Below are 27298 nucleotides of genomic sequence, written 5' to 3'. Positions count from 1 at the left end.
TCTGTAGACAACAGCATAGATTTTGTCTCTAGGCGGACAGTGATGGCACATAGTGAATAGTCAGTGATGAAACGCATATGTGACATTTACTTAGAAATCATTTCCCCATGTCCTGGCCTGTTGGCCAGTCAGGCTTGTGGGCCTGTACTGTGATGTTCTGTCACATGCCAGGTATCACTTCGGAAGTTTATTAATAGCCAGAACAAATGGTGTTTATGGCAGGCAAGAAGGCGCCTCTTTTTATTCAGACCGCAGTGGGCTGAGGCCTTGAGACTGGCTAAAGAACTCCGGGAACTCAGGAATGCCTCTTTATTTCTTCTAATGCTCTTCTCTGCACAGTGGACTTTCAGTGAAAGTTGGCTCCCCGAGCAATTTACTCATAGATTGTTTTTTCCTGGGTCCATGTATAAGCACCATAGGCAGTTGTGGGGCCTCTTGTCAAGAGGTAGGAGTCTATTTCAAAAGTAATGCTTGAGACCCAATATTCTAATTTTTCGGGCTTTCTTTCACTTTGGTGAAAGTAGTTGCCTTTTGATGTTTGGATTTATTCCTATAAATAAGCCATCGTATAACAAAAGAATGACCGAGAGGAGCAGCCTATTTATGATGACCAGAGCCCCGCAAAGTTTATGGACTTCAAGTAGTTTCCCATAATAAATGTCAGGTTGCAGGCCCGAGTCTGCAGTTGTATTTTAGGATTTGGAAACACAGTTAAATAACCAAACACACAGAATGATGGATTAAGATCTTCAGAGTCTAATTTGTGACTTAAATAATTTTACTTTTTCCAGGTTGGTGGGTTTTTAAAAAGTAAACTATAAAATAGGTATAATCACCATTTATTATTTTATACTTAATATTTCATTTCAGAAAAATATGGATTGCACTTTAAAAAATAAAGGAAAAGTTATTTTTCCCCCATGTCCTTTAGATACTGGTGATACTGGCTTTTTAATGTTTTCATAGGCTTAGAATATAGATCAGTATATCTGTGGCCATATTGGGTACTATCTGAGCAAAATAAAGGAGAAGAATTTGAACTCAAATAATATGCCTTTAAAAATTATTTTCCCAAGAAAGAGAATTCTGTATATTAATGCAAAATCCTGTATTTTTCTGCAAACATAAGTTGCTCCTGAAATTATAGAAAATAGAGAGTGGAATCAGTGTCTCTTTCGACAGTTAACTTTGTATCGTTAATTAAACTTTTGAAAGTTGTAGGATAAATCAAATGCTTTTCTAGGGAAACAAGAAACAGTATTAATGAGCAACAACCCCGTAATTATCCTTGTGAGTACATAACAGGGACACATTCATGTCTTTTCTTTGTGCAATAACTTTTACAAAGAAGTATTTTTAAACTGATCATTAATTTTATGACCACAGAAATGAGATGCAAAATTTATGCTGTTGTCATTGGCCCAGGCTCAAGGCAGCACTGACATTATGTGTGATTGTAATAGAAGGGCTGCCAACTAATGATTCTATAGACATTTCATTGGAGCACGCTTTTCTTTTAGATGTCTGATTAGGCTGTAATGCTTTCAATTATGTCTGTAAATTGTATTGGATACGTTTACCTGATGCCCATTGTTGGATGGGAGTTCAGTTTCCTATTACATCAATACAGGTTGAACATTTTCCTTTTAATTTATGTATGTCTTTACAGGTATATTTGCAAATACTGAGAGTCCCTGGAGGGAAGGAATGCTTTCCGCTGCTCAACAGCGACCCCTCTGCTTAAGCTTCTGTGTAGCCCCAGTGAACCTTAAAGGAGTCATCAGGGCCTGTAGGGAAGGTGTGAAGTAGGGAGATGCAGGGGAGCAGGGCCATGCCGAAACATTCTGCCTTTTCCTTTCAGTGTTTGGGGAAAAGGTGACTTCCCGCCTCCATGACCTTAGAATTAATTCCAGCTAAACCAGAAAGTGAAGACAGAAATCTGGTGTGATGTCCTTAATTTGTTTTCAATAATTTTTTTTTTTTTTTTTTTTTTTTAGAAATCCCCTATGGTTTTTAAAAAACTGTTTCAATGAGCTTCACAAAAAGAATGGGTGAATTATAGACAACGTTAACCGTAAAGAGAGGCTGCAAAGCTTAAAACAATGATCAGCATGTCTGATCACTGATGTATACTTGTTTTTTCCTTTATAAACTATAATAACTTGAAATTTCTCATCTTACCTAGCAGAGTCATCTTAGATTGTGAGGACAAAATAGCACAAAGTGCTTTGTCAATTCTAAAACGCTCCCTAAACTCAGATTATGATGGCACTGCTTCTTGAAAATCTTTGGGGTTTTAAAAGATTTAATGCTTTAAAAGATGCTCTTTGGATTTGCCAGATTTATCTGTTGAAGGGTTTTTTCTGTTTGCTTTCAACTTTGGACTCAATTTTGTTGATTATAGCAGGAACATGTTATTAAAAAATATCATCTGGATAAAAACATGTTTTAGCCTGTTACGTATCTCCACATTCATTATAGGATACATCCTCATACAGGTAAAACAGGAATAATTCTTGGTTTTTGGTTTGTCGTTTGTTGTGGTCCTCGGAATGTGGTCTCAAAGATCACCTGAGATTGACTTGAATTGGTAAAGCTTTGTGTAGATGTCAACAGATACATCACTTTTGATAACCACTATGCAATTCTTAATATATCAAACCTAAATGAATTGTCTTTGGAAATTTCTTTTGAATAATCTTTCCAAGTGGTGAGGAGTTATTTTCTTCCTCAGAGAAGGTCATGGTAACATGACCAAAGTATATTTGCATCTCTTATTGGACTTGACTTTTTACTGACCTTGACTTATTGCAGAAATCTTAGAGCATTTGCAAGATAAATAAAAGAACATCTTTTATAAATGCTGTTCCTTTTAAAGCTGCAATCATCTAGCTAGAGAACTGAGAATTGTCTAGTAAAAGATTTCCAAGAGAATGTTGGGGAGCATGGGCTCCCCAAATCCTAGAATCTGAGGCAGAAGAGGCAGGATCAAATGAAATCATGTCTAAAAGTCTTGTGTCAGCCTTAAAGTTCTATACAAATTGTGTCAGTTATTGTTGTTAATTATTATTTCTCCAGTGACAGTTCCATGAAATGTGGTTCTGTGCTTAAAGTTGTCCTTTATAAGCATCTTTCTGGATTTCTGCATTTGTTAGCACATGTTTGAAAGGAGTATTAACCTATTCTCATAATAATTCTTCATAAGGATTATAAACTGAATGGTTGTCAAGTGCTTGGAGTAGCTTGAAAAAAGAGATCCTCAGAAATATAAACCTGAAGAATTATCCTTATTCCTTGAAATTCTACTGGAAGGTGACCAAGACATCCTCGTGCCCACAGGGGTGTGACTGGCAGTGGCAAAGGGGCTGACCGCGTCCCCTTGCTGAGGCCTTGGCTAGGATATGGACCAGAATGATCGATGCCCAGCACAACTGCCACATGCGGGGAATTAAAGATGAACGTTGAATCTTCAGTTACTTTGACACAAAAGCCTTGAAAGAGAATGTTGCGAATAATAATTATGTGGTGCAAACGTGACAGGGCATGAGTAGCAACTGGTGTAGACAGCCGTGCTCAGCCTGTGCCTGCCTTGATGCCGAGAAGAGCAGGACGGCCCAGCCCTTCCTTTGGCAGGGTCCCGTGAGGTGTCCTAGTGCCCAGGGGAGCAAGACTTGGGATGAATCCCGCCTTGCTTTTGTGTCTAATATGTTAGCTGTCTCCTTGGATCTCAGGCCGCTCCGCTATCACATACAGAGCTGAGCTGTACGTGTCCCCCCCCAGCTCCGTGTGGGGAACCGACCATAGTCATGTTCATTGTTGTAGCTTTTCACTCGATATGGATTGAAGTCTGAATCATCTGACGTGAAACTGCCAAGATAAATTTGTTTATAAAAGCTACTTTTTCTTTTGAAGCTTATGGCAGAGACTAAGAATAGAAAACCAAAGGAGAAAATTGGCCAGAAAATAACATATTAAATTTTTTTTTTGAAAGGAAAGCAAAGGCTGATAGGTATAAATGCTACAAGCTTATTTGAGTTTTATTTTTTGTAAGTTGTTAAAAAAGCATTTTCTCTGCAAGTTGATGATCCCTGTAATGCAGCTAGGGCCATTTTATAATCTTATGTCCTATGCTTTTATAATAACCTGGTGTTCAGATTGTTTCAAATGATCTATTTTATCCTGCTATTTTGTTATTGTCTGTTATTGAGTTAGGTGAATAGTATCCAGAGCTTGAAAGTTTGGCTGAATTTCTTTTTGGTTTTCTCTGGCATTTTTTTTACAGTGTATATGTGTACATTTATAATAACAGATTTCAAAATTTGTGGCAGAATATCCTTTTAAAACAGATAAAAACGGGGTGTGCTTTTTTTTTCTGAAGAGATCTGAGTGGAGCTGAATGTAAATCACAATAGGATTGAATCTTATTTTGAAAGCACTGCTTGCTATATTCACTAACACACTTTAAGATTGTTTTGTCAGAGCAGCCTTGTTTTAAATCATCACATTATAAAAAGCTTTTCTTTAATTCTTTTATAGTTGATGGAGAAGATGGAGAAGAATATGATGATCCTTTCCCGGGACCTCCAGATACGCTCTCCCAAACATCTGACCGCTGTGAAAAAGACGATGAGGCAGCCTCTGATGGTAGGTGGCCATTTCCTACAGATTCCCTTTTTTGGGGGCTGCCATGTCTAGGGGGGTGTGCCTGGAAAGGGAAGATTTGGGCCTCAGCAGCCAGCTGGAGGTTTGCTTACCTTTCCAAGAACCTTTTTAAGGAACTGAAGAGCTCTCTCTAGTGGTACCGGTGGCATACTGACCTCATCCCCACGATGCAGGAGTATAACTAAAAGACCCCTTTTCTTGGAAATCGTTCTTTGAAACATTTGAAAGGGATCAGACTATTTTTGTGAATATCTTTAGTAGCCCATTGTTGGTTAATTTAATATTATCAGATTCTTGCTTAATTTTATTATGCTTCTTAATGGCTTGCTGTATTATTTATTTTATAAATAATGAAACAGTTTGCTTGATTGATATTTTTCCCGCAAACTTCATGCAAAATGGTTCATAAAATATTAAATTAATTATTCCTCCAGTGCCTTTTCACATTGAGACAGGCTTTCATTCAGTGCTGCTTCTGTATACATTTTGGTTTTTCTGGATTTGTTGCTTAAAAAGAAGACAAAAGTTGTTTTGATATTTTATATTTAATCAGGGATAGCAGTTTGTTATTTGCCTATTTTCATGCTATCACAGACATTATTGACTATTACAAATTATGAAACTTGTTTTTGTTGTGGTGTGGGCTTTTTCTTTTGAAAATAGAAACACTGGCTGCGTCTCCAGCATATAAAACCTGATAAGGGTGATCTATAGCTACAAATTAGGCATGTGTATCGATAAATTAGCCATGCATATTAATTTGTGGCACTGAAAGTTTCATATAGACATAGGCGTGATTTATGCCTTCTGCCATGATATGATGATCAAACTGTGCAGCTCCATCTCTAAGTACAATTGCTGAATGAAAATATGCTTCCCGCAACAGAGCACTCCACATTTTATGTTATCCAGATTATTCCCTTTGGAAGCATAAATTGCTTTTATGAGGTATAAAATTATGTCTATTGCAGAACAGGGATAAGTCAAGTACATGCATAAGTGATAAACATTCTAACCACTGATTCAGAATAACACAATCTTTTTTTATACTCAGAACTTTGCACAATGTGTAGCAATAATAATCATATTCATTTTATGTTGAGTTCTACGTTTTGGCAAACCTGAAGCTTTTCTTTTTAAGCAAAAAGACAATTTTTTTTGTTTGTTTTTGCTTTCCTATTTTAAAAGATGCTGCTTTCACTTCTGCCACGGCTTTATCTTCCAAACAGAGCATTAACTTACATAACCTAGTATTCAGAAGCATATTTTCTAATAGAAAATGTTTTACAATTGACAAAAGACATTATTTTTAGGTAAAAGTAGAAATTCTTTTTATTTACTTAGTTCATTTTTTTGGCTTAAAAAGTTAAACCTTTTTGCTTTCAAGCAAGCATTATTTTGTCTGAAACTATAAATGTGAATTATTCATAGTCCATGGAAAAATGGTTTGAATTTTGTAAAGCAGAATTTGAAGATAATTTCTTTAAAAAAAAACAACAACAATAGAACAAAACAAAACCTCAGCAAGCTAGATATCCACAGGATTGAAAAACCATTCAGTGAATTCTGTTAGGAAGACTGGACAGTTATTAAATTATGATCATGTAGTAACAAAAGAAATTAGCTACATCCTTCCTTTCTTATAAGTCATCAAACTACAATATCTAAGATGCTTCCAGGGCAAGATATGTAGGCAACACATGTGTATTCTCAAAAAAGAACCATTAAAAGATGCCTGATTCTACATAGCGATGAGAAAGTGATTTATGTTATTTTTTGAAAAATATTTGACAAAATTTGATGATTATTTGAAGAAAGGATTTCAGCGTTTAGACCCTGTAAATTTAAGTTTTAGGTTTATTTATTTCATATTTGGTTTAGCAGCATTGTTTATTGGATTAATTTTTTTTCCTAAGGCTTTATTTTTATAAATTTAAAAAGCCCAACAAACCAGCTCCATTGCTCAGACGCTTCATTGCCAGTTATAAAATATCATTTTGTTACATGCTTTCCTTTTTCTGGGTCTTTACTTTTTTATTTGCATTGTATTCCTTGCTGAATCATTTTCCTTCATCATGTGATCTCAGCCTAATGATGTATTAATTACTAAAAAGATAATGCTTTTAACAATCAGTATAACCAAATTAGCACAGGTCACCCAAAGGCCTTTTGTCAAATCTGATTGTTGTTTTGTCCTTTTGACTTTTCCCGTATGGTAGGCACTCACAAAGTATCTAAACTTTGATGGATTATAAACTCTAAGCATGATATGTATTTTTCATAATGCTAATGTAATTTTCAAGGTACTGAAAAGGTCAAACCTGCACATCTCTGTGTGCATTCTAAGTCTGTCTTTCCCTTTAATATTTCTTTTTCTCTGTTCCTCTGGTTCAAAAGTTCACTCAGTTCCCAAATGGCCACCTAATTTTCCAGTTATTCCCTCAAGCCATATGTGTTTTGGTTTCTTTATGGTTTATTAGGTACTGTAGGAAAGTAGCATAAGTTATATCTTCTAATGAAATTCAAGCACACTTCAGTGATGTTTCGACTTGATTGCTGGTAGCAATTAAATCACAGCAAAGGAGAATAATGCATAATCTCACAAAGTCCAGACACCCTACAGAAACGGGAAGGGACCGAACACAACAACAAACCTTCCCGGCCTTGCCAGACAGACCGTTTGCAGCCCGCTTTCTTTTATTGGCCGAGAGCCTGATTGATAGCAAAATCATAACTTGCTGCATGCTAACAGGCAGAGTTCACTTGTAGGTTATTGTGAGCTGATAAAGGGTTAGATGGAGTTTTGATTTTCGCATTGGACCTTGGAGCTCTAGATTAATGGAATTTCAATGAGAGGCTGGAGTAGCCACAGCTTTGTCAGAAAAACAGATGGAGATTCTATAGTCATGTCTGCTCATTAATACCAGTTGCTTGAAAGGTGTGCTACTTACTTCTCTATACAAAAGAGTTGAGATAATTGATTTTTGAGTGGTGTGTTAAAAAAAAAAGCACCCACACCCACACCTTATTGATGACTTGGTTTGTTGTAACATCAGTGATGACAGATTTGTGTATGGCTTGCAGCATAAAATAGTGTAACAATTTTTTTCTATATATATTTGAAACATTTTTTTTCTGATGGGAAATAGATTTTAGATTCAAAAGCAAAAATTAATAAAATTCTTTGGAAGAAAAAGTATTTTTTATTTGAAAATGGTGATTAAAAATAACGCCAAATTTTCATTTGACAAAGGCAATTTAAGAAGGAAATATTTAAATCATTTGGAAGTTCATTTTTATTGTATGCTTTAATTTGAGAATTATTCAAGAAAATAATCTAGTAGATTGGCTTCTTAAATTTTGATGCCATCATGCACCCGAGTATATTAGGGTATTAATGGGAATTAGGCAAATTGTCATCAGATAAAATTATTATAGAGAATGGAGCTCCATATCCTGTATTAAAAATACTTTCCCTTTCAAGAATCTTAACACAGTTATGATAGAGGTCAGTGGGGTAGATGGAGTGGATAGCACTAATGTGTGATGATTTCCCCTTCTCCAATAATTTCCTATTCTTTGGTCATTTTTCACGTTTAAAAGTTATTTCTTGTAATGGAGAAATTTAAACTTTTTTGGAATAATCTGAGATAATAGGAAAGGAACATTTTCAATTCCAACTGTGTCGTGCATTTGGAATTCTCCCTGGTAAGATGAAGGGAAGCAGGTGATGAGGGAGAGGAGCCCCTCGAGTCAGCTTTTTCTTCCCGTGAAAGGTCAAAAGAACCTTGGAGGGCATTTGTTGCAAATCCAATTCAGTCTTAGACCATGGTCATGCTGTCAATGAGAACCTGGGACCTCTGGGGAGAAGGACCTAGAAATGTAGAAAGAAAACAGAATCCTCAGATAGCTGTTGCTAGAACTACCATCCTATTTTTCTTAGCCAAAAAGGTGATAGAAAAAATCAGCTTGTGTTAAGAAATAGGAATTTAGGAACTAAGGTTGCTTAGCGGCAGAAGCAGCCCAGAAGCTGCGGTTGTAATGGATCATTTTGATATTATTCCTCTAGTGTACAGATTTGGTGGATAGAAATTTGGATTTAAAAAAGATAAATTGCTGGGTGATTATTCACTTTCTAAAAAAGGTTTTGTTTTGTTTTTTTCTTTTTGCTTTGCAAAATCCCCCCCAGGATTCCTTTAAATAGTGCATTTTCATAGTCCACCTAAATTATGCATAGATTTGAAAACATTCCATATATAAGCAACCTTTGAGGAACATATCTGTTTTGTACCGTGAGGTATCGAGCCATCCATTTCTTCCAGAAATCAGTTGGTCTACTCTCCACCGGGCGCTGATGGAGTATGAAACAATGTTTTAAAACACAGAGCGCCCTCGAATAGGAATCATTTTCCAGATTCACAAACAATATCCCACCTTGCTTAGACATCATCTCACCACAACCTCATAAGAGACTTTTGGTTATGAAAACTCTAATTTTGCATATTTTTCACGTTACTCGGGAGCTGAGGGTTGGCTGGAAGGTTATACAGACAGCTTTGTCAGCGTCTGTTACAGTAAACCTTTTTGTTGTAACTTCCTTTTTTTCTGTTTCAGCCAGTGAATGAATAGGCTTGCGTTTTCTCCTGCAGTAGAACTGAACTTAGACTGGCAGCATTTACTTAGTTGTCCTGTTGTATTGGATTCTCTGGCCAGGGAGTTGTGGGGTTACCCCCAAATATAAATGACGTACTCCTCACCTCAGAAGCTAACGAGGAAGTCTGGGCGGCCATTAGAAAGCCAGACACAAGCAAATACAGGATAATTGTAGCACTAGGAATTATTGAGCATCTTGTGTGTACACCGTGTGTGGGGCTTGTGATTAGTTGGAAAGATAGGACATAATTCAATAAATATTTAACTATTTTAAAACATTTTTTTAAAACAAAAGAAACTTAACAGTAAAAAGCTACCTTAGGCAAGTACCAGATGTTTTATATAAAGTGCAGTCTTTTTTTTTTTTTTTTTTTTTTTTTTTTTTTGCTGAGGCAATTGGGGTTAAGTGACTTGCCCAGGGTCACATAACTTCAGGGCTGGTGCTCTATCCACAGTGCCACCTAGCTGCCCCAAGTGCACAGTCATTCTAATGATTATTTGTTCACAGCCTTTAAGTAATTTGTTTTCTCTTTGTATGAATTGACTGGAGTGAGGTGGGAGGATGTGATCATGTGCTGTAGGGCATTGTGGGTAGGGAGCTGGTCCTGGATGTGTTCTGTGTGCGAGACTTGGCAGGTCACTGCCTGAGACGGCTCGCTGGCCGATGGAGTGTCCACATGGGGAGTTCTCCTTTTTGGCGAAATTTTAGGTTGAGTCCAGAAGAAAAAAAAATGGGATGCATCCAGGGGCCCTCCCAGTGCAGTGAGTCAGAGTCAGGTCTTGAGGGTAGAAAAGCAGAAAGAGCAGGGGCCCAGGAGTGAGGGGGCCAGGGTCTGCTTCCAACCAACCCCGTGTCTACCCTGACGGGCCTCGCTTGTCACCGCTGCCCAGTCATTTATTAAGTGCTTGATGTACCAGGCCCTGTGCTAAATGTCAGGGGTACAAGTGCCGCCCCTGCCTTCAAGGAGCTCCCAGTCAAATGGGGAGACCACCTGCTAACATGGAGAGTCGGGATGAATTGAGGGTAATCAGTGAGGGAAGCTTTGAAGGTTGAAGACTGGGACAAGCTGAAGAAGGTGGAACTTGGACTGAGCCGGGAAGGAAGCCAGCCCGTAGCTGAGCAGGGCGTCCCTGCAGAGTAAGGGCCAAGAATTAGGGGGTGTCACTGCCCCTATCTCTCCTCAGCTCTAAAATGAAGGGCTGTGGGACCAGATAACCGAGGGTAAGAGGAAAGAGAACGCTAGATAGAGAGACATAGATACTAAGAGAGACAGAGAGAGAGAGGGAAGGGGAGAAGGAGAGAGATCGACTCGTACTTGCACTGGGAGGAGGAGAGATCATTTGTAAAGTCAGGGAGGACTTGGGGAAGGCTCCACTCTGGGGCCTCTGGGTCAGGACCCTCCGGGGCAGGCACCCTCAGTGCTCTAGGAGAGGAGAGACCGCCCCTATCTGGAGCTTCCGGGTGAGGATGTGCAGGCCCACATGCCTGGCATCCACCAGCTGCCATCCCCTCTTGTTGCTTCTGGGTCAGGAGGCCCTGGCACCACGCTGGGTCACAGTGATTTGGGAAGGAGCCTTGCTGGTGCTCTTGTCTATTGTGCACAGAAGCAAAAGGAGAGGGTGAAGGTGGATCCTGGGGACCTGGGGCTGCTGAGCCTCCCGATCCTGGGGTCCTGCTTTCTGATCCCCCAGAAAGATGCAGCAAGCCGCTGTTTCTCATGTGTTGTGACTCACCCCAAGGGTGATTTCTCTTGGAGGACGGCATAAGGCTTAACGAGGTTGAGTGGCCCAAATGTAGGAGTTGTCCCTATGGGGAAGATGCTGTCAATGAGACAGTGCAATTGGATGAGGTGGGAGCTGGGCGACTGGCTGGACTCGCCTGCTTCGGTGTCAGCAGCTCCCCCGTGGGCCCCAGGGTTCGGCCCAGGACAGTTCAGCATTTTTTATCAGACTTGGATAAAGACACAGCGGGGACGCCCATCCCGTTCGCAGATGAGCCCAGGTTGGGGCGGGAGCTGACACTGGATGGCTGAGTCACAAACACCTTGCCAGGCTCTAAAACCCTGCGGTGAATCCAGTGGGATGAATTCCCTGGGAGCCAGGGAAAGCCTTCCCCTGGGGTTGGGAAACTTGGGAGGGGGGTCAGCCTGAAAATGATCTGGAGGTTTTAGTGGACTGCAAGCTGAGTGGGAATCAGCCTTGGGGTATGACAGCCATCTCTAGAAGACCTGACCAAGCCCACCCAGCTTAGCAGAGACTTGGCCTACACGGTTCCTGGGAAGGAGGCGACAGTGCCTCCGTCTACAGCGCTGTGTTCCCTCCCGGGGCCTCGAGTCACATCCCATGTGGATCGGCCAGGGAGCCGGGGAGGGAGGGTCTGGGAAAGAGAAGGTTCAGGGGCGAGGTGGGGCTCCAGAACTGTCTTCAGGCCGAGAGACTCGCTCTGCCTGGCCCCAGATCAGCCCCTGAGCAGGGGGCGAGGCACACAGAGGCCAGGCTAGACCCCAAATCAGGCACAGCTTCTTGGCCATTTGGGCCGGTCCTGAGGGAGGGACTAAGCGTGTGCTGGAGGCCCTTCTGATTTTGTGTGAGCTGCATTTCCCATTCTGGATCTTTCTGTGGACTGCTCTTCGATTATTTAAGGGGAAATTCTAGTTGATTGAATTTGGAACAAGAATGTGCTTAACCTTTTTACTAATACCATATATAATTGTCTGAAGCAAGCTTAACCCCCCTCCCCTCCCATGACCCTTTTGGGAATTGGTTCTAAATAGGATTTGTGTACAGGTTAAATCCCATTACGTGGAACTCCATGGGGCTAACCATAGTCTTTGGTTTTATTGAATGAAGCTTGAAATAAGAGTTTCTCTCCAGGGGGCTAGGCCATTACTATGATTTTCTCTTGCCTGTGGAGTCACAGATTCATGTGGCCAAGAGGGGTGAGAGCGCCTTTGGGGGCCCTCGTGGATTGCTGGCACTAACACACCCAGTGGGAGCTGGCCCCTTTGTCACAGGTGCCCGTGGGCCCGGGCTCTCGTGCCAGAGCTGGGGCTCTTCCCCGAGCCTTGTTCCAGCCCACCATGACCGCTCTGCCTGGGGTGTGGTATTGTGCTAAGAGATGCCCAGAGTCAAGGGAAAGAAGCTTGGGTGTATTTGCTGGAGGTGAGGGGAGAGTTAATCCAACTAGGTCAAGACCCCTCTTCCTGCCCCAGGGCCCAGCTCTGACCCCCTGAGTGACCTGAAGGGTCTCAAGGTACTTTCTCAGTTTCCTCCCCTCCCCTTGAGAGATTTAGAAGCCCCCAACAGTTCCTCCATCTTCCCCGTGTGAAGTTACTGGCAGAAGGGAGGCCATTCTCCTGCTTGGGAGGCCTCGAGGTGCCTGTGGGGGGCATCTGACTGTGTCTCCCCACCAACCTAGGCCAAGTCCTTGTGGGGCTCACTGAATGAAGACGAGGGGAGGGGAGCCCAGGAGGGAGACGGTGAGAATGGTTGTGGAGTTGTGGGCTTCAGGCCCTCTCATCAGATGCCCAGGGGCCCCATGGACTAACCCGCCCGCTCATTGTGGCCCTGTGGGCCCCTGGCCAAGCCCTAGCCCGAGTCAGAGACCCCTTCTTCCCCGTTCTCCGTGGCCCTCCCTGCTCCCTCTGCCCAGGGCCCATTTCTTTGGTGTCAGGGCTACCTGGCTGAGCTTTCCAGTAGCAAATGATTGTCTCAGAGATTAAGCCATGTGTGTCTAAGTGCTTTTAATGCACATTAACTTAATGAGTTCAATTCTCCCCATCCTATTGGCAAAGGCTCATTCCCGAGGCAAGAGGAAAAGGTTTCTTTGCTCCACTTCTCCCTCCTGCCCTTTTCACCTGGGCTTATGACTAGTGGAAGGGAGAGAAGTTAGCCACCCTTGATGTGGGGCTCCCAGGGCTCCTTGTTTTGTGTGCAGCTGGTGCTGAGGGCCAGGCCCACCGAAAAGGCCTTTCTCTGGAGGGAACTCTGCCCTGCGAGCTCGATACCATTTTCCGGCCTTGCCCCAGGGCAGGTGTTCTGCCAACAGGAGAGGGACCAGATGCATCCATTGGGGCCAAAACGCGCTTGTTCCTTGGAGGTGTTCTTCCATTCTGCTCCTCCCAGAGGAAGGTTCTGGATTCAAGGGGCTGAGTGGCAGGGATTTCCCGCCTCGAACTCCTACACTTATGGCTAGTAATTAGTGCAGCACCGGAGAGAATAATGCAAAAAGGGGGTGGGGGGCACAGGGAACAAATCTTCCAAATTTATCATTAAGTTTTTGGTGAACAAACTTTGTCTCTGTATGACTGGGAATGAACCGAAGCCGGCAGTGACTTCTGTAGAGCAGAATTGGGTGACTGCCTGGAGTGCAATTGCTCTTCCCTTCCTACCGTGCTCTTTCCCAAAATATTGAGTTCTTTTATTCTAAGAACTGAGAGATTAATATGTTAATTAAAGTAAGAGTATCACAGGCCTAGTTTTAATATCACTGTTGCATTGTGTATATTTTTACAATTGCTGTGCATCTGGCAAAAAAGGTAATTTTCTCACATTCTCAGCTCAATAGAAATCTTGTAATTTCAACATCTTTAAATTATGTGTCTGAGTGTGTGTGTGTGTGTGTGTGTGTGTGTGTGAACACGTGCATACATATGTCCCCGTGTCAGTTGGAGATGGGATTTTATCCTGCATCTCTCATAGTGATGTTCTTTGTGCTTCTGACAGTCTGTCCAGATGGTAGGTTTTTTCCTGGTGGATGTTTATAATCTTAGGGACAAGGATGGGCCTAGACGTGTGTGATTTCATTGGAAGAAGGCTTTCCCAGAGGAGGAGATGCCCTCCACCACTGCAGATAGATGCTAGCTGCGCCTTGTTGCTGAGGAGAGTTCCCTCAGAATCCTCAGAAGTTAAATTAGTCTGCGTCGGAGGCAGGCCTTGAACCCAGACTTCCGGGCTTGGAGGCCCTCCTCCGTTTGGTATCTCTCTCTCTCTTTACTGTAGGGCACTTTGTTTTATGATCCACTCATGTCATGTAAAAACCAGGGCTCGTGTTGTCTGGAGAGCGGTCAATCTGGGGTTTTATGGGGGAGCCGGCCCTCCAGCTGATGCGCCGTATTGTTCTCCTAACGTGAGATCTCCCCAGCCTTGGTTTGGAGGTTAGATTGGACCCTCCATAGAGAAGGCATCGACTTCTTTGTCCCTTTGCCCTCTCTGGTATCCCCTGGGCTTCCCAGAGACATCTGAGTATTGTTGAAGCAGGAATCGTGAAGATCTGGGCTTGGGGGAGGTGTCCTGACATGGGCCCAAGATTTGGGGAGCAGAGTGCAGAGGGCCGAGGGAGCGGAGCGGTGCAATGGATTAAAATTCTACAGGGTTATCCCAGGAGGGAAGGGATGGTCTAGGATGAGATGTGGGAGATGCCATGAGGAACAAACCTGTGGGGAGGGAAGGGCCTGGTGTGGGTACACAAGGCCTGGAGGCCCCAGAGGACTTGTCTTGACACATATACAGAGATATACACACATATGCACACACATGTATATCTCCGCCTGTGGTTGTGCTTACTGCTGTGTGGCGGGCCTGAAGATGGGTTGCAGCGAGCAGGTCCGGAAGCATTCCATGGAAAGGATGTTCCAGAAGAGTGTCAGGAGCTTGGGACAGCCGAGGCCAGCCAGGACCACTGTGGACGGGGAAGCACGGCTGGGTCTTCCCTTCTCCTTGTTGCTCCCTCTGGAGCCCCAGACCCTTGCCGTAGTCCTCTGGTAGTCGCTCTCTCACACGTGTGACGTGGCTCTCTCCTTTGATGGCAGCGTCTACAGAAAGATCCAAGATAGACACAGGACCATAAGATAATGGAGTCAGGCTCGGGAGCCCGAGGACCACAAGTGAGGAATAAATAGTAGGACCAGTTTGGCACGAGTGCAATAAGTGGGGAGGAAAGGGAGGTGGAGAGGGGCCAGCTCAAAGGCTTCAGAGGTCAGGGACCCTAACCCTAAAAGCCCCGTGAAAGCAGAGCGTACCTGTAAAAGATGTTGGTAGCTTCCCATCCCGCTCTCCCATGTCTACAGCCCCCTGTCGTTAGCTGTTAACACCCTCTCATCAGGTGAGCCCTGGTTCAGATGTACTGATCCGGCTCAGGGACGCTGCAGGTGCTGGGCTGCTCTCCATCCTTCGCCCCATGTGATGGACTCCCGGAGAGCTTGTGGGCGGTTAGCCGTGCTTTCTGTTCACTCGCCTTCGTTACCGAGTGTCCGAGGTGAGATGGAGGCAGCCACGGCTGTCAGGCTTCACGCACAGGTCACCCCACGGGTCACTGTCCTGTATAGTCTGCTGGCGGTGCTCTTTGGCCCTGGTTCTCTGCCAGACCCGTGCTCAGAGGAGCCAAAAGGACACCCCAGGGTGAGGGGCTTTGTGCTGACCTGGGGCCAAGCATTCCGAGCTCGTGCCGCTTTGACCAGCCGCAGTCAGACGCTGTAACTTGTGATGATGCACAGCGTGCTCAGAGGGGGCATTCAGGAGGGTGGTCAGGCCTGCAGGATGCTTTTACAGCGGGGTCTCATGGGCTCCTCCCACCTCTGGGAGTGGCGGCTGTAATCACTAACCTCATTAACAGCTGAGCCAAGTGAGGCAAGGTGTCCGAGGTAGGACTCGAACTCAGGCCCAGCTCTCTGCACTGTGCTGCCCCCTAGCTGCCCACCTCCTGTAGATCTCCCTTCATTCTGCCTGACCTGATAACATCAGGGTTCAAACTAATTTCTCTGGGTTTTTTTTAACACGATTTTTTTTTTTGGCTCTGTGCCTGAGTGTTATAGCCTATGGCATCAGAGGAAGTGCCCACCCACACCTGGTGAAGTCACCAGGGAAAGCAGCAGGGCCCGCACCGGGAGAACCGGCCTCCTCCTCCCCAGAGCCCATCCTTGTCCGCAGCAATCTTTGCCGCTGCACTGGGGGCTTTGTGCTATCAGGCAGGCTTGGGGGAGGGGCCCTGGGCAAGCTCAAGCTTGTGTGACTGGTGAGGGTCGGTCAGGGGAGACCAGACTGGGGAGCCCCGATTGGAGCCACCAGCAGTCCGCTGGGATGAGGAGGAAAGGAGAAGACCAAGACGAGGACAGGTTATGGAGAGCCTTGGGAGAGTCACGGAGGTGATGGAGTCATGGAGGTGATGGAGTTACGGAGGTGATGGAGGCAGTAGACTCCCGGAGCCTCTGAAGTGATGGCCCTTCTCCTGCCCAGGCTGACTGTTGTATCCAGAGGCCACCCTGCTCTTTCTTTTGGGTCACTCGTCTTTTGACCATGGAGGAGGAACAAAACGGGACGTTGGGGCATTATTGGTTTGCTTGGGAGTTGTGCCTGAGGATGGGAGGCTCTCAGCTAACCTCCGGCAGATCGTTCGGTCACTCCTACAGCCTCCATACCTTCGTCACTCCTGCCATCTCCTCTGCTCATGGCTGCCAGACCCTTCTGCGGAGACAGAGTGGATTCGTTTTTTGCATGATTTGTATTTAATTTTGATGGCTACAACAAAGACCACATGTAAGGAAAGTTTTTAGAGGTCCCATACTCCTGTTCTCTCCATAAGAGAGAAGTCCAAATGACTTCCACAGCGACCTAACTAATTAGCTGCACAGTAAGGTCTTCCGGCTTCCCAGGACGCCAGGGCTCTTGTTCCTAAGGGTTTTGGGCTGCCTCCATCTGTGAAGGCAGAAGCAAGAGGACCTGCTAACAGATTGTATGTGGGAGAGGGGGAGAAAGAGAGAGGAGTGGTCAGTGACTTCTGTGGGCCAGGGAGGAGGGGGTGCTCCTGGTCCTCGCCTGCCTCCCCCAGCTCCAGTAGTGAGCCATTGAAGACTCCTGAGCAGTAGCGAGATGGGACTGCCTGTGGAAGGAGCGTTTGTCAGGGGGATGGAGGGAGGATGGGTGTTGCTGAAGTAATCTGGGTGGGCATAAGGGAGGCCGTGTACAAAGGGATTGGCAGCAGGGCCGGAGAGGGAGGGGATGGGCACCGAGGCAGGATCAGGCCAGCCAAGAGCCAGCTCTGAGGGTGGAGGGAGAGGACTGAGCGGCTTCTCGCTTAGAGGTCCTTGTTGATCCCCTGCGGCAGGCTGGCCGCCCCTGGTTTCATTACTTGAATTATTTGTAATCCAGGTTCTGAGCTGTAGGTGCTCCCTGCACCGCTTTGGGAGGGTCCAAAGGTGAGATGGTTGCACCCCCATGGAGCGCATGTTTTACATTAAAATGGACAACTCGGGGCATCTGTCAGCTGTGATCCAGGCTGAGGGAGTGAGGGCTCCTGCCTCAGTGATTGGGGCGTGGGCCCAGAGCTAGAGGGGCCCCAAGTTCTAGTCCGACTCCTTCCTGTGATCTTTCCATCTCTGCTTCCTGTCCAAGATGCCCGTCCTGGCCTGCGCAGTGTGTCCCACCATCGGGGCCCACTCAGGGTCTCTGAAGGGCCCAGAAGGCATGCCCGGGAAGGCCGCTGACTTGGTGACGCAGGGTCTCTGGGTCGGAGATCTGGGCAGCTCTCACTACAGGGCCAGAGCTGCTATGTGGCGTTGCTGGGTTTGGAGTCTGACGATGGGTGGCTGCCTCCGTGCCATCCCCATCACTCCTCCTCCTTATGTGGTTCAGGATATTCCCTTTTTCTACTCCAGTACTCGCCTCAACATGCCGAAAGCAGGCGGGGGCCCCCCTAGAGGGCAGAACGGGGGACTTTCCAGGGCTGTAAATATTGTGATTGATTGATTATTAATTGGCTATAAACATTGCAAGTTGTTGTGATATGCCAGGAAGCAAAATTAGGGAATTTGTCACTGATTTGTTCTATATGACTTGAAGCATCTAGAAAATTCCAGAAATTAGATTCCTGAATTCCAGTTTTGGAATGACCAGAACATTAACTGCTGCTCCAATGCCCTCGAGGAGGGGATGTTTTCTCTGGAGCTTTTAAACGTATTTGAACTTGAGTCTCTGGGCTTCTGTTGGACTTAGACTCCCAAGATAACTGATTTAGAACTGGAAAAGGCCTCAGGAATCATGGAGTCCAGGGGAACGTGGCGCTTTTTCATTCTTTGCAATGAATATGCCTGTGGACCCATTCTTAGATTGATGGTTTTATTTTTAATTTTTTTATTATTATAAAAGTACATATGCATGGGTAACTTTTTACAATATTATCCCTTGCACTCACTTCTAGAACAATGGTTTTAAATAGGTAAAAGGAAACCAGTGATGGCAGAGTTATTAAGAAAAATTCACACTCCCCAGGTTAAGAACCCTACTCTAAAGTAGCAAATAGATTCGTAGATAAGGAAACTGAGCGGTAAACTGTCTTGACCAAGAGCGTTTTTAAAGTTCCAAAGAGGAATTTAGTTTTTTTCTGAAGGCCAGTGGTCTTCCAGAGCAACAGTGTACACCCAATACTGGTGGAATTGTGTTTTTAGACACACATTTCATGGCCTGTTGTTGTTTGCTTGATTTTGCCTGCCTGTTTTTTAAAATAGCTTTTATTTTTCCAAAGATTGTTTTCAGCATTCACCTTTGTAAAACCTATGCTCCAATTTTTTTTCTCTCTCTACCCCGACCCACTCAGGACAGCAAGCAATCCAATATAGATTAAACATGTATAATTCTTCTAAATGTATTTCCATATTTGTCATGCTACACAAAGAAAATCAGATCAAAAGGTGAAAGAAAAAACAAACAACAAAATGAAAATACTGTACTTGGATTCACATTCAGTCTCCATAATTTTCCTCTGAAAATGGACTCTTTCCATCACAAGTCTATTAAAACTGCCTTGAATCACTTGATTGTTGAAAAGAACCAAGTCCCTCACAGTTGATCATCACATAATCTTGTGACTGTGTACGATTTTGCTCACTTCATTTAGCATCAGTTCATGTAAGTTTTTCCAGGCTTTTCTGAAATTAGTCGGCTTATAATTTCTTATAATACATTAATATTTCATAACATTCATATACCATACTTTTTCAGCCACTCCCCACCACTTTTCAGTTTCTTGCCACTACAAAAAGGGTTACTATAAACATTTTTTGCACATGTGGGTCCTTTTCCTTTTTTATGGTCTCTTTGGGATACAAACCCAATAGAAACACTGCTGGATCAAAGGGATGCACAGTTTGATAGCCTTTTGGGCATAGTTCCAAATTGCTCTCCAGAATGGTTGGATCAATTCACAACTCCACCAATAATATTATATGTGCCAGTTTTCCCATATTCACTCCAGCATTTATCATTATCTTTTCCTGTCATCTTTACCAATCTGAGAAATGTGAAATGAACCCTCAGAGTTGCCTTAATTTGCATTTCTCTAATCAATAATGATTTAGAGAAATTTTTCTTTTTTTTATAATAGCTTTTTATTTTTCAAATACATACAAAGATAATTTTCAACATTCATCCTTGTAAAATCTTGTGTTCCAAATTTTTCTCCCTCCCTCTCCACTTCCTTGCTCTCCTAGACATCAAGTATTCAATATAGGTTAAACATGTGCAAATCTTCTAAACATAGTTCCACATTTTCCATATAGAACATTTTTTCAAATGACTAGAAATGACTTTAATTTCATCATCAGAACATTGTTCATATTCTTTGATCATTTATCAGTTGGGGAATGGCTTGTGTTTATATAAATCTGAGTTAATTCTCTGTATATTTTAGAAATGAAACAGCTATCAGAAATATATTTATATATAGATATATAGATAGATAGATATAAAATTTTTTCCCCAGCTTTCTTTCTAATCTTGACTGCATTAGTTCTGTTTGTACAAAAACTTTTAAATTTAATGTAATCCTAATTATTCATTTGGCAGTTCATAATGTTCTCTAGATCTTCTTTGGCCATGAATTCCTTCCTTCTCCACAGATCTGAGAGGTAAATTGTTCTCGTAATTTGCTTATAGTGTCATTGTTTATGTCATGAAACCATTTTGACTTTATCTTGGTGTATGGTGTTAGGTGTGGGTCAATGACTAGTTTCTGCCATACTATTTTCCAGTTTTCCTAGCAATTTTTGTCAAATAGTGAGTTCTTATCCCAGAAGCTGAGATCTTTAGGTTTATCAAAAACTAGATTACTATAGTCTTTTGACTATCGTGTCCTGTGAATCTAACTTATTCCATTGATCAATTACTCCATTTCTTAGCCAGTACCAAATGATTTTGCTGACTGCTGTTTTATAATATAGTTTTAGATCTGGTATAGCTAGTTCACCTGCCTATTTTGAGAAAATGCTTTTCTTGGGTGGGGTAAGAGTGTGAATTAGTGGGTAATGATGGAAATGGAAAAATAATACCTCAACAGCACATTATACATACATAGGAAAAAAAAAAAACAACTTAGAGAAAAAGAAGGGAACACAAGTGGGGGTTTTATTATTTATCTTCTTAAATTTCTTGTGTATTATTAAGGCCTCAAGGTACATATTTACAGTTGGGTTTGTTTTTTTATAGAATCTTTTTGCTTGTTTATTGCCACTTTGTTGGTAATTATTAAGTTCTGAGTAAAAACAAACAAACAAACAAACAAACAAAACAACCCAAGTTGTTATAGCAAACAAATTCACTTTTCTCTGGCTGGCTTCATTAAAAATGTCTTTGAACTTAACTTCATGGGGCCTTGGGTGAATGACACAGTCTCTGAACGCTGAACTGAAAACCTTTCCTGCTTGGTATGAACAGAAATCATGCACTGCCTGCAGAATCTCAGAGGGACCAGGGTTCCTCCACTAAAGGAAGATGTCCTTGAAATCATCAGTAGATATTGTTGATGGAAAGACAAATATTCATGTCTGAATTTTGTTGCATAGATTTGGGTTTTCATGTTACCAGGTTTTCTTAAAATGAAATCACGTGTGATTTTGAATCAAATGAAATTGACGTGTGATATTTTTATAGTAAAAGCATATTAAAGTTGTTTATTCTCTTGATATGTATTTGAAACTTTGACAGCAACATCTGCTCATTAGCAATCTTATCCTGTCAAAGGCAAAATGTCTTAGAATTATCATTGGCAGGTTTCTTTACAGGTGTGAAATTTAGATTTGAAATATAATATAGTGACCTTAATTTTTTTCCTGATACACGTTTTGACTTTTAAAATCCTCCCTTTTGAAAATTTCTATGGATAGCTTAGGGATGCAAAAACCTGCTCGTTTCTTGTTGATAACATTTTTTTCTCTCTCTTCTCCCCCTCTACTTCCTCATTACTTTCATCTTCCCTTTCTTTTATCTTGCCATTTCTATCTAGTTTTCATCTATTATTAAAAATCCATTAGGTAGCCATTACACTTCATATTTTTATGAATCAATTTGCATATGGGAACCTAGGTGGTCGGTGTCCTGTAACCCAGGCACTTGTGTGAGCTAGGTACTAGAAACAAAACTGTCCTATGTTTATTCCAGGAAGTGAAGATTTAACTGCTGTTTATCCCAAAATGGTGAAGAGAAAAATGTGTCCACAGAAGCCAGAATGGTTATAGGTAGCCTAAATTTCCTCTCCGTGTTCCAGCAAAGCTGTCAAGGGATCCTTGTTAAAATTGAGCTCTATGTGGAAAATGGTCTCACCATGCTCTAGGGGAAGCACATGATTCCAGAGCAGAGGCGGCCATCCATCAGTGCAGGTGTCCAGGCACCGGGCAGGGGCTGAGTGCATAGCCAGAGACTCCTGGGAGCAAGCCGCACCCTGATCCTCTGACACCAGCCAGGAAATCCATCAGAGTAGATTTCAGTGGACATTGATCAAATTTGTGTGAAGGTGATTGGGCTCATCTTTCAACAGGGTCCTTTCTGGGCTACCAGGTCTTAGAGAATCAAGGCTGGGAACCAGAATGGACCGCAGAGTCAGCGTACCCTTAGCTCCTTCATTCTACAGAAGAGGGGACCCCTTTTCTGTGAGAAAAGCTGCTTTCATCTCTTGCTTTTTATTGCTTAAGTAAGCAGGCCTGAAAATTTGAATTCGTAATCAGATAAATTTGCCAGTGAAATGGATTGATTTTGTAGCTAATAAAAATAACTAGACTCGATACATGTTGTTGTTTACCAACAATGAATTGTACTAGAAAATACTTTTTCTTTTTTGAAATTTCTTCCTTACAGATAGGCTTCTGAGTTTTTTAATGTTAAAAGATGGAAACTTTAGCTCTTTTGCTCTGTACATCTCAAAATGATATAGAATAGTTACATATGCTTAGAGACAAAAATACCCTAGAGAAGGGTAGGAACAGAAAGCCCAAATCTCAGCATACATTTTCCATCTATTGCACAATCAGTGGTATCTTTCAAATCAGTGGTATTTGAATAGTATGGCAAAAACTGATCATGAGTTTCTTCCAGTTGCACATATTAACTAGGTATTTTTCATTCTTTTATGCTATTTAATTTTAACAGAATATTTCGTGGATTAGATTTCAGTAGTGCCCTGAATATCATAGGTGATTAATTAATGTTGAACTGAATTGCAGGATGGAAGTGGGAAAAGTATTACAAATTGGGGGAAATGGAGTTCATTTGGGCTTTCATATGTTTTCAAATACACATTAAAATGCATGAGATGTGGTTTTCTCTCTAACATACTAACATACAAGAAAATGCAAATTATTCTATAGGTCATGAAATAGTCCTTGGGAATCATCTTTTCACTGTGAATTTAAATCCACTGAAGAATTAATTTTTTGAACAACATGTGGAAGGTTGAGAATGCAGTCACCAAATGCAAAACAAAGAAAAAGAAAAGGTCTCAGAATATTCAAAATGACACAGAAACTTGAATCTTGATGACTTGTAGCCCATGATCAGTTGCAGCAGACTGTCCCTCAACTTCTGCTCTGGTTTATTTCCTGGGACAAAAAATCAGCCCAAATGTTTATTTGAAATCCTTTATCTCTGGGTTTTATTTATCACACTCTTCATTTCTGCCTTTCTTACCTTATAGCATATTGGAACCATTTGAACCATGAATATCCACTTGTATGGTATTTAGGACCTGTTATTAAAATATCATGGGAAGGATGTAGCAAGTTGGTGATAATTGATTTATCCTCATCCTACTGAACCTCCCGCTTTTCTTCCACTTTGTCCTCCCTTGGGCAATAATCACAGGGTCGAGCTGCCAATCTGGAGACTTAATTTTTTCCAGCAGTGCCATCTGGCTCCTTGGCACCAGAAGTTAAATTGGTTCTTTGTGGTTTAGACTGAATTTGTTATATTGTTAGACAGTTGATAGGGTGTCTCTTGCTGCCAGATCCTAATTTTCTTTTTAACTGATTATTGATTTTTATTTAGAGATTTATGAATTTTTGTCTATTCTCAGATTATGGCAAAAATTTTAATGGGAGAAAAATAGAATGAGCAGCATGTATTTGATTACACTCTCTTCAACCGCACAGCCCAGTTTCTTTGTAACATTAGTAGTTTTTCCTTTTAGAGGAGATGAACTTCATGTCAATTATAGAGGTGGTCCTGTACTACTTATTTTCTTTTAAACCTTTGTTTAAATTTTCTCATTTTTGTGTTTTTAAAATCCTGCTTAATAGATCTATAGATTTCTAAATATCCACGGTGGGGAAATGGCCACTTTCATACTTCCTATACACTAAGGAGAGAACTTGCTTTACTTTGGTCACCAAGTGACATAGACAAACATCCAGAAACAGGCAGCAGAGATCTGTTGGAGTTAAAATACCTTCCTATGCTCATTTTGTCTTTCATTTGGTAAGCTAGTCTTATTGGGTAGTACCCATAAACAATTTAAAAGACTTGTGAAAAGTCTATATGATTGGGCTTTATCTCCCAAATCTTCAGAAAGTATCATTTGCAAATTAAAAGTTTCCTTTATATAGTGTATAGTAATTTAAAAATCTTGTTATTGGTGGCAGATAGATTGGAAAAATCCTAAGTGAATTCAAAGATTATCCTACCTCCCCCAAAACCCTAAAATGTAATTTCAACATTTGTAATTTCAAAAAAAAAATTTCTTAAATTTACATAAATATTCATTTGATCTCATTTGATCATTTAAGCTGTAACATGCTTTTATTGCCTCTTCATTGCCTAATTGAATAGAAATCAATGCATTATTTAATGCATCATAGTAATCTTGTATTAGGTATCTATACCAAATTTTCAGAGTAACTTATCCCCATGAAAGTATATTTTCCCAGAGTCAAAGCTTCTAATTAGATGAAATATATAATGCATAATACTTTTTTGGAGTAATTGTCTTCTACCAATTTATTAGAAATATTTATTTTGAATCATTTTTATTACTGGTATGTGAATTAGGAATGTTTTCTAATATCTAAATGGTTTTAATTAGCTGTAAAAATACCATATCAGCAGTCTTCTATATAGCAACTAAAATGTCTTTTGTTAAAGTTTTAGAATGATGTTAGAGTGGCTGAACAGAAAAGACTTGGCTATAATTCCGTTCCATTTTATTCAGGAGTTCGAGGCTTTTTTTTGGTGTGTGGTTTGGTTTAAAGTATGGATAGCAAAAGAAGCAATAAATGCCACCCTGTTAGGAGAGCTAGATCAGATGTCAGGGAAATGATTCATATGCCAACTGGAAGAGTTAACATGCATTTTATCCTACTGTCTAGCAGGAGGAGGTAGGCTATAGAAAAATGAATTCTTCACTAAATAATTTACAACAATTATATCAAATTTTAATAACTTGAGCTAAGAAGACATACGTTGTGATTCATGTGTTCACAATCATCCACGTGAGAGATTAATTGTGCTATCTTTAAACAGAAATGTTCTCCTACAAATGTTTTTTAATTGGCAAATCATGATTAGTTTTATATTTTTAAAATAGCATCCGATCAGCTTTTTGGTTGTAACTCAATGGGCAGATAAAATATTAGAGCTAATCTGTTGTCTGGGATGCCAGGTCATTAGAATTTGTGCTTAATATCAAAAAATACCCAGAATTGTTTGTTGCCTTTATCTTAACTCAAATATGTAAAGGGATACTGTAGCATTTTTCTTTGGAATCACAGAGAGTTCAGTGACCTTTCTGTGGCAAATTATGTAGAAAGAAAATATTTATATTCATTTAAAATAACCTCCATGAAGAAATAGTCTCATTACCCTGTTTGATCAATTTCTTGTAGCCTGAGCTGTAGCAGGCTGCTGTTGCCATTGGTTGATGGAATACATTGAGTAGTGGCTAATGGTGATGGTGCTCATCAGGACAGGGTTCAGCCAGCGGTCAGCAACAAATAATTCAAGACTGTTTCTAAGTTTGTGGCTGGTGGAATTTGCTTCTTGCCCCGAGCCAGCGGCATTGCTGAGCTTGGCTATTTGATTAGAAGAGAAGCATATTTGCTTCTTAGCAACTGGGCGTTCGCACAACCCATAGAACTCTGCTGCCTCCAAAGGTTTTCCTTTTGTGATGGTAGAATAATACTTTATTGTTGATTGACGGACAAAAGAAGTCTTGGGCAAGGCAAGCTCTGAGCCAGTTGGGGGTTTGCTTCTCCTGGCCTTCCACGTAATATGTAATTTCATAAAAATACAAACAATAAGTACAGTATAAATATTTGTGGAAATTGTGGCTGAAGTCAGTCCCCGGGATGTTAGCCTTGAAAGATGCATTTTAACAAATCGCTTCGCACTGCTTGGATGCAATTGGATACTGTTGTTTTTTTGCCCAGTAGATCCAATGATAGAAAATCAATTCCGCTCCTGGTCTGTGTTGATCCATTGATACTGACTTGTTAGCATCTTTCAATAAAAAATAATACTGCGGTATTTCATTAACGATGTTGGAAGTAAAATGCATGTTTTCATTGGGATTTTTATTCTTTGTGAAATCGCAGAATTAATATAGACGGCCTTAGAAGTTGGAAACTTTGGATTCAAAGAAAATGTTTGTATGGAATTCGGAGCATATCATTTCCCACAGGAAATGAGTCTGCAGAAGAAAACGTGTATCTTCAATGGAAGACAAAGCTATTTATAACCCAGCAGTTAAGAAACAAGTGAGAAAAGAGAAATTCGGGAAGGAGATGGTCTGGGGTTTATGATCCTAGGGGGCCAGGGCAGGAAAAAGCAAATGTTTTTTATGGTTTTATAGCTTTTCTCACTCACGCTGTATGTTCTGGTCTTTAGCAGCAAAAAATTCAGAGAAAGCCCTGCAGCACAGTGATTTGGGGCTCAGTCAATGCTGAATTTATTGTTGCATTTTTGATAATTGTCATTTATTCCTTTCAACTCTCATACTTTTTTTGTAATCTAGTCTGAATAGTCCTTGCAAAAACAAAACAAAACAAAAAAAAACCAAACCCACTATTGCCAGTATATTTTAAAGCTTAACATTTATTTTGAATCTTATATCACTGAAGTAATTCTTGATGCTAAATGGAAATTGTATGTGTAATATTAGAATTTAGAGGTCAAAAGAGTAGTCACTTAAATCTTTGACTATTCAGTTTTTTAAAACTACTTTTTTAACTTAGGGAAATTGGGCTCTTCTTCTCCCCTCCTTACCCCCCCATTTCTGACTCTCAAGAGAAACTAATGGTAGATAACATTTTGGTGATTTAAAACAAACAAAAAAGTGCTTTGGCATGAGTTTTGCAGTAAAAATCTCAAGGCGTGTTTTGGGATTTAGGGAGAGTTAAAGCAAGTGCAGGCATTAACACAGACATAAAGTGTGTATGGGCAAATACATTCATTTCATGATAAAAGGACCTTAGGGCATAGCACTATGCATAATATGACCATCACTGTATTTACTTACTAATAAATAGTCACCTCAGTGGCAACCTAGGCTCCAGAAAAGGAAAAGAGGTTAGGTTGAATGATTTGACACGGTCAGGCAATAATATACCTGATCAAATCAAGCAGCTGTCCTTTGACGGTCTATGGCAGTCTCCTCGTAACTGCTCTCTTTTTAAAAGAAAAGAAGAAATAGCAAACCAGGATTCTAAGAAGCCGTGGAAAATGCTTCTAAGGC

General features: G+C 41.4%; 1 protein-coding gene and 1 long non-coding RNA gene across 3 annotated transcripts in view; one reads left to right on the top strand and one right to left on the bottom strand.

Moving 5' to 3' along the window:
• The window catches only part of SKAP2 (src kinase associated phosphoprotein 2), a 152398-nt gene that overhangs the window by 15476 nt on the left and 109624 nt on the right, over positions 1–27298 (top strand). For both annotated transcript variants that reach the window (XM_074269193.1, XM_074269192.1), the window contains exon 4: positions 4537–4644. In XM_074269193.1, the coding sequence (XP_074125294.1) occupies positions 4537–4644 (108 nt within the window). The remainder of the gene's footprint in view (positions 1–4536; positions 4645–27298) is intronic.
• On the bottom strand, positions 13793–27223 carry LOC141543650 (uncharacterized). The gene is made up of 2 exons (XR_012482487.1): positions 27083–27223; positions 13793–15128 (listed from the first exon to the last, which is right to left on the bottom strand). It is a non-coding gene; the product is annotated as an uncharacterized LOC141543650 (long non-coding RNA).

Source organism: Sminthopsis crassicaudata, chromosome 5 (assembly GCF_048593235.1).
Source record: "Sminthopsis crassicaudata isolate SCR6 chromosome 5, ASM4859323v1, whole genome shotgun sequence".
NCBI classification, from domain to species: Eukaryota; Metazoa; Chordata; class Mammalia; order Dasyuromorphia; family Dasyuridae; genus Sminthopsis; species Sminthopsis crassicaudata.
This window is presented reverse-complemented; position numbering and strand designations above follow the sequence as displayed.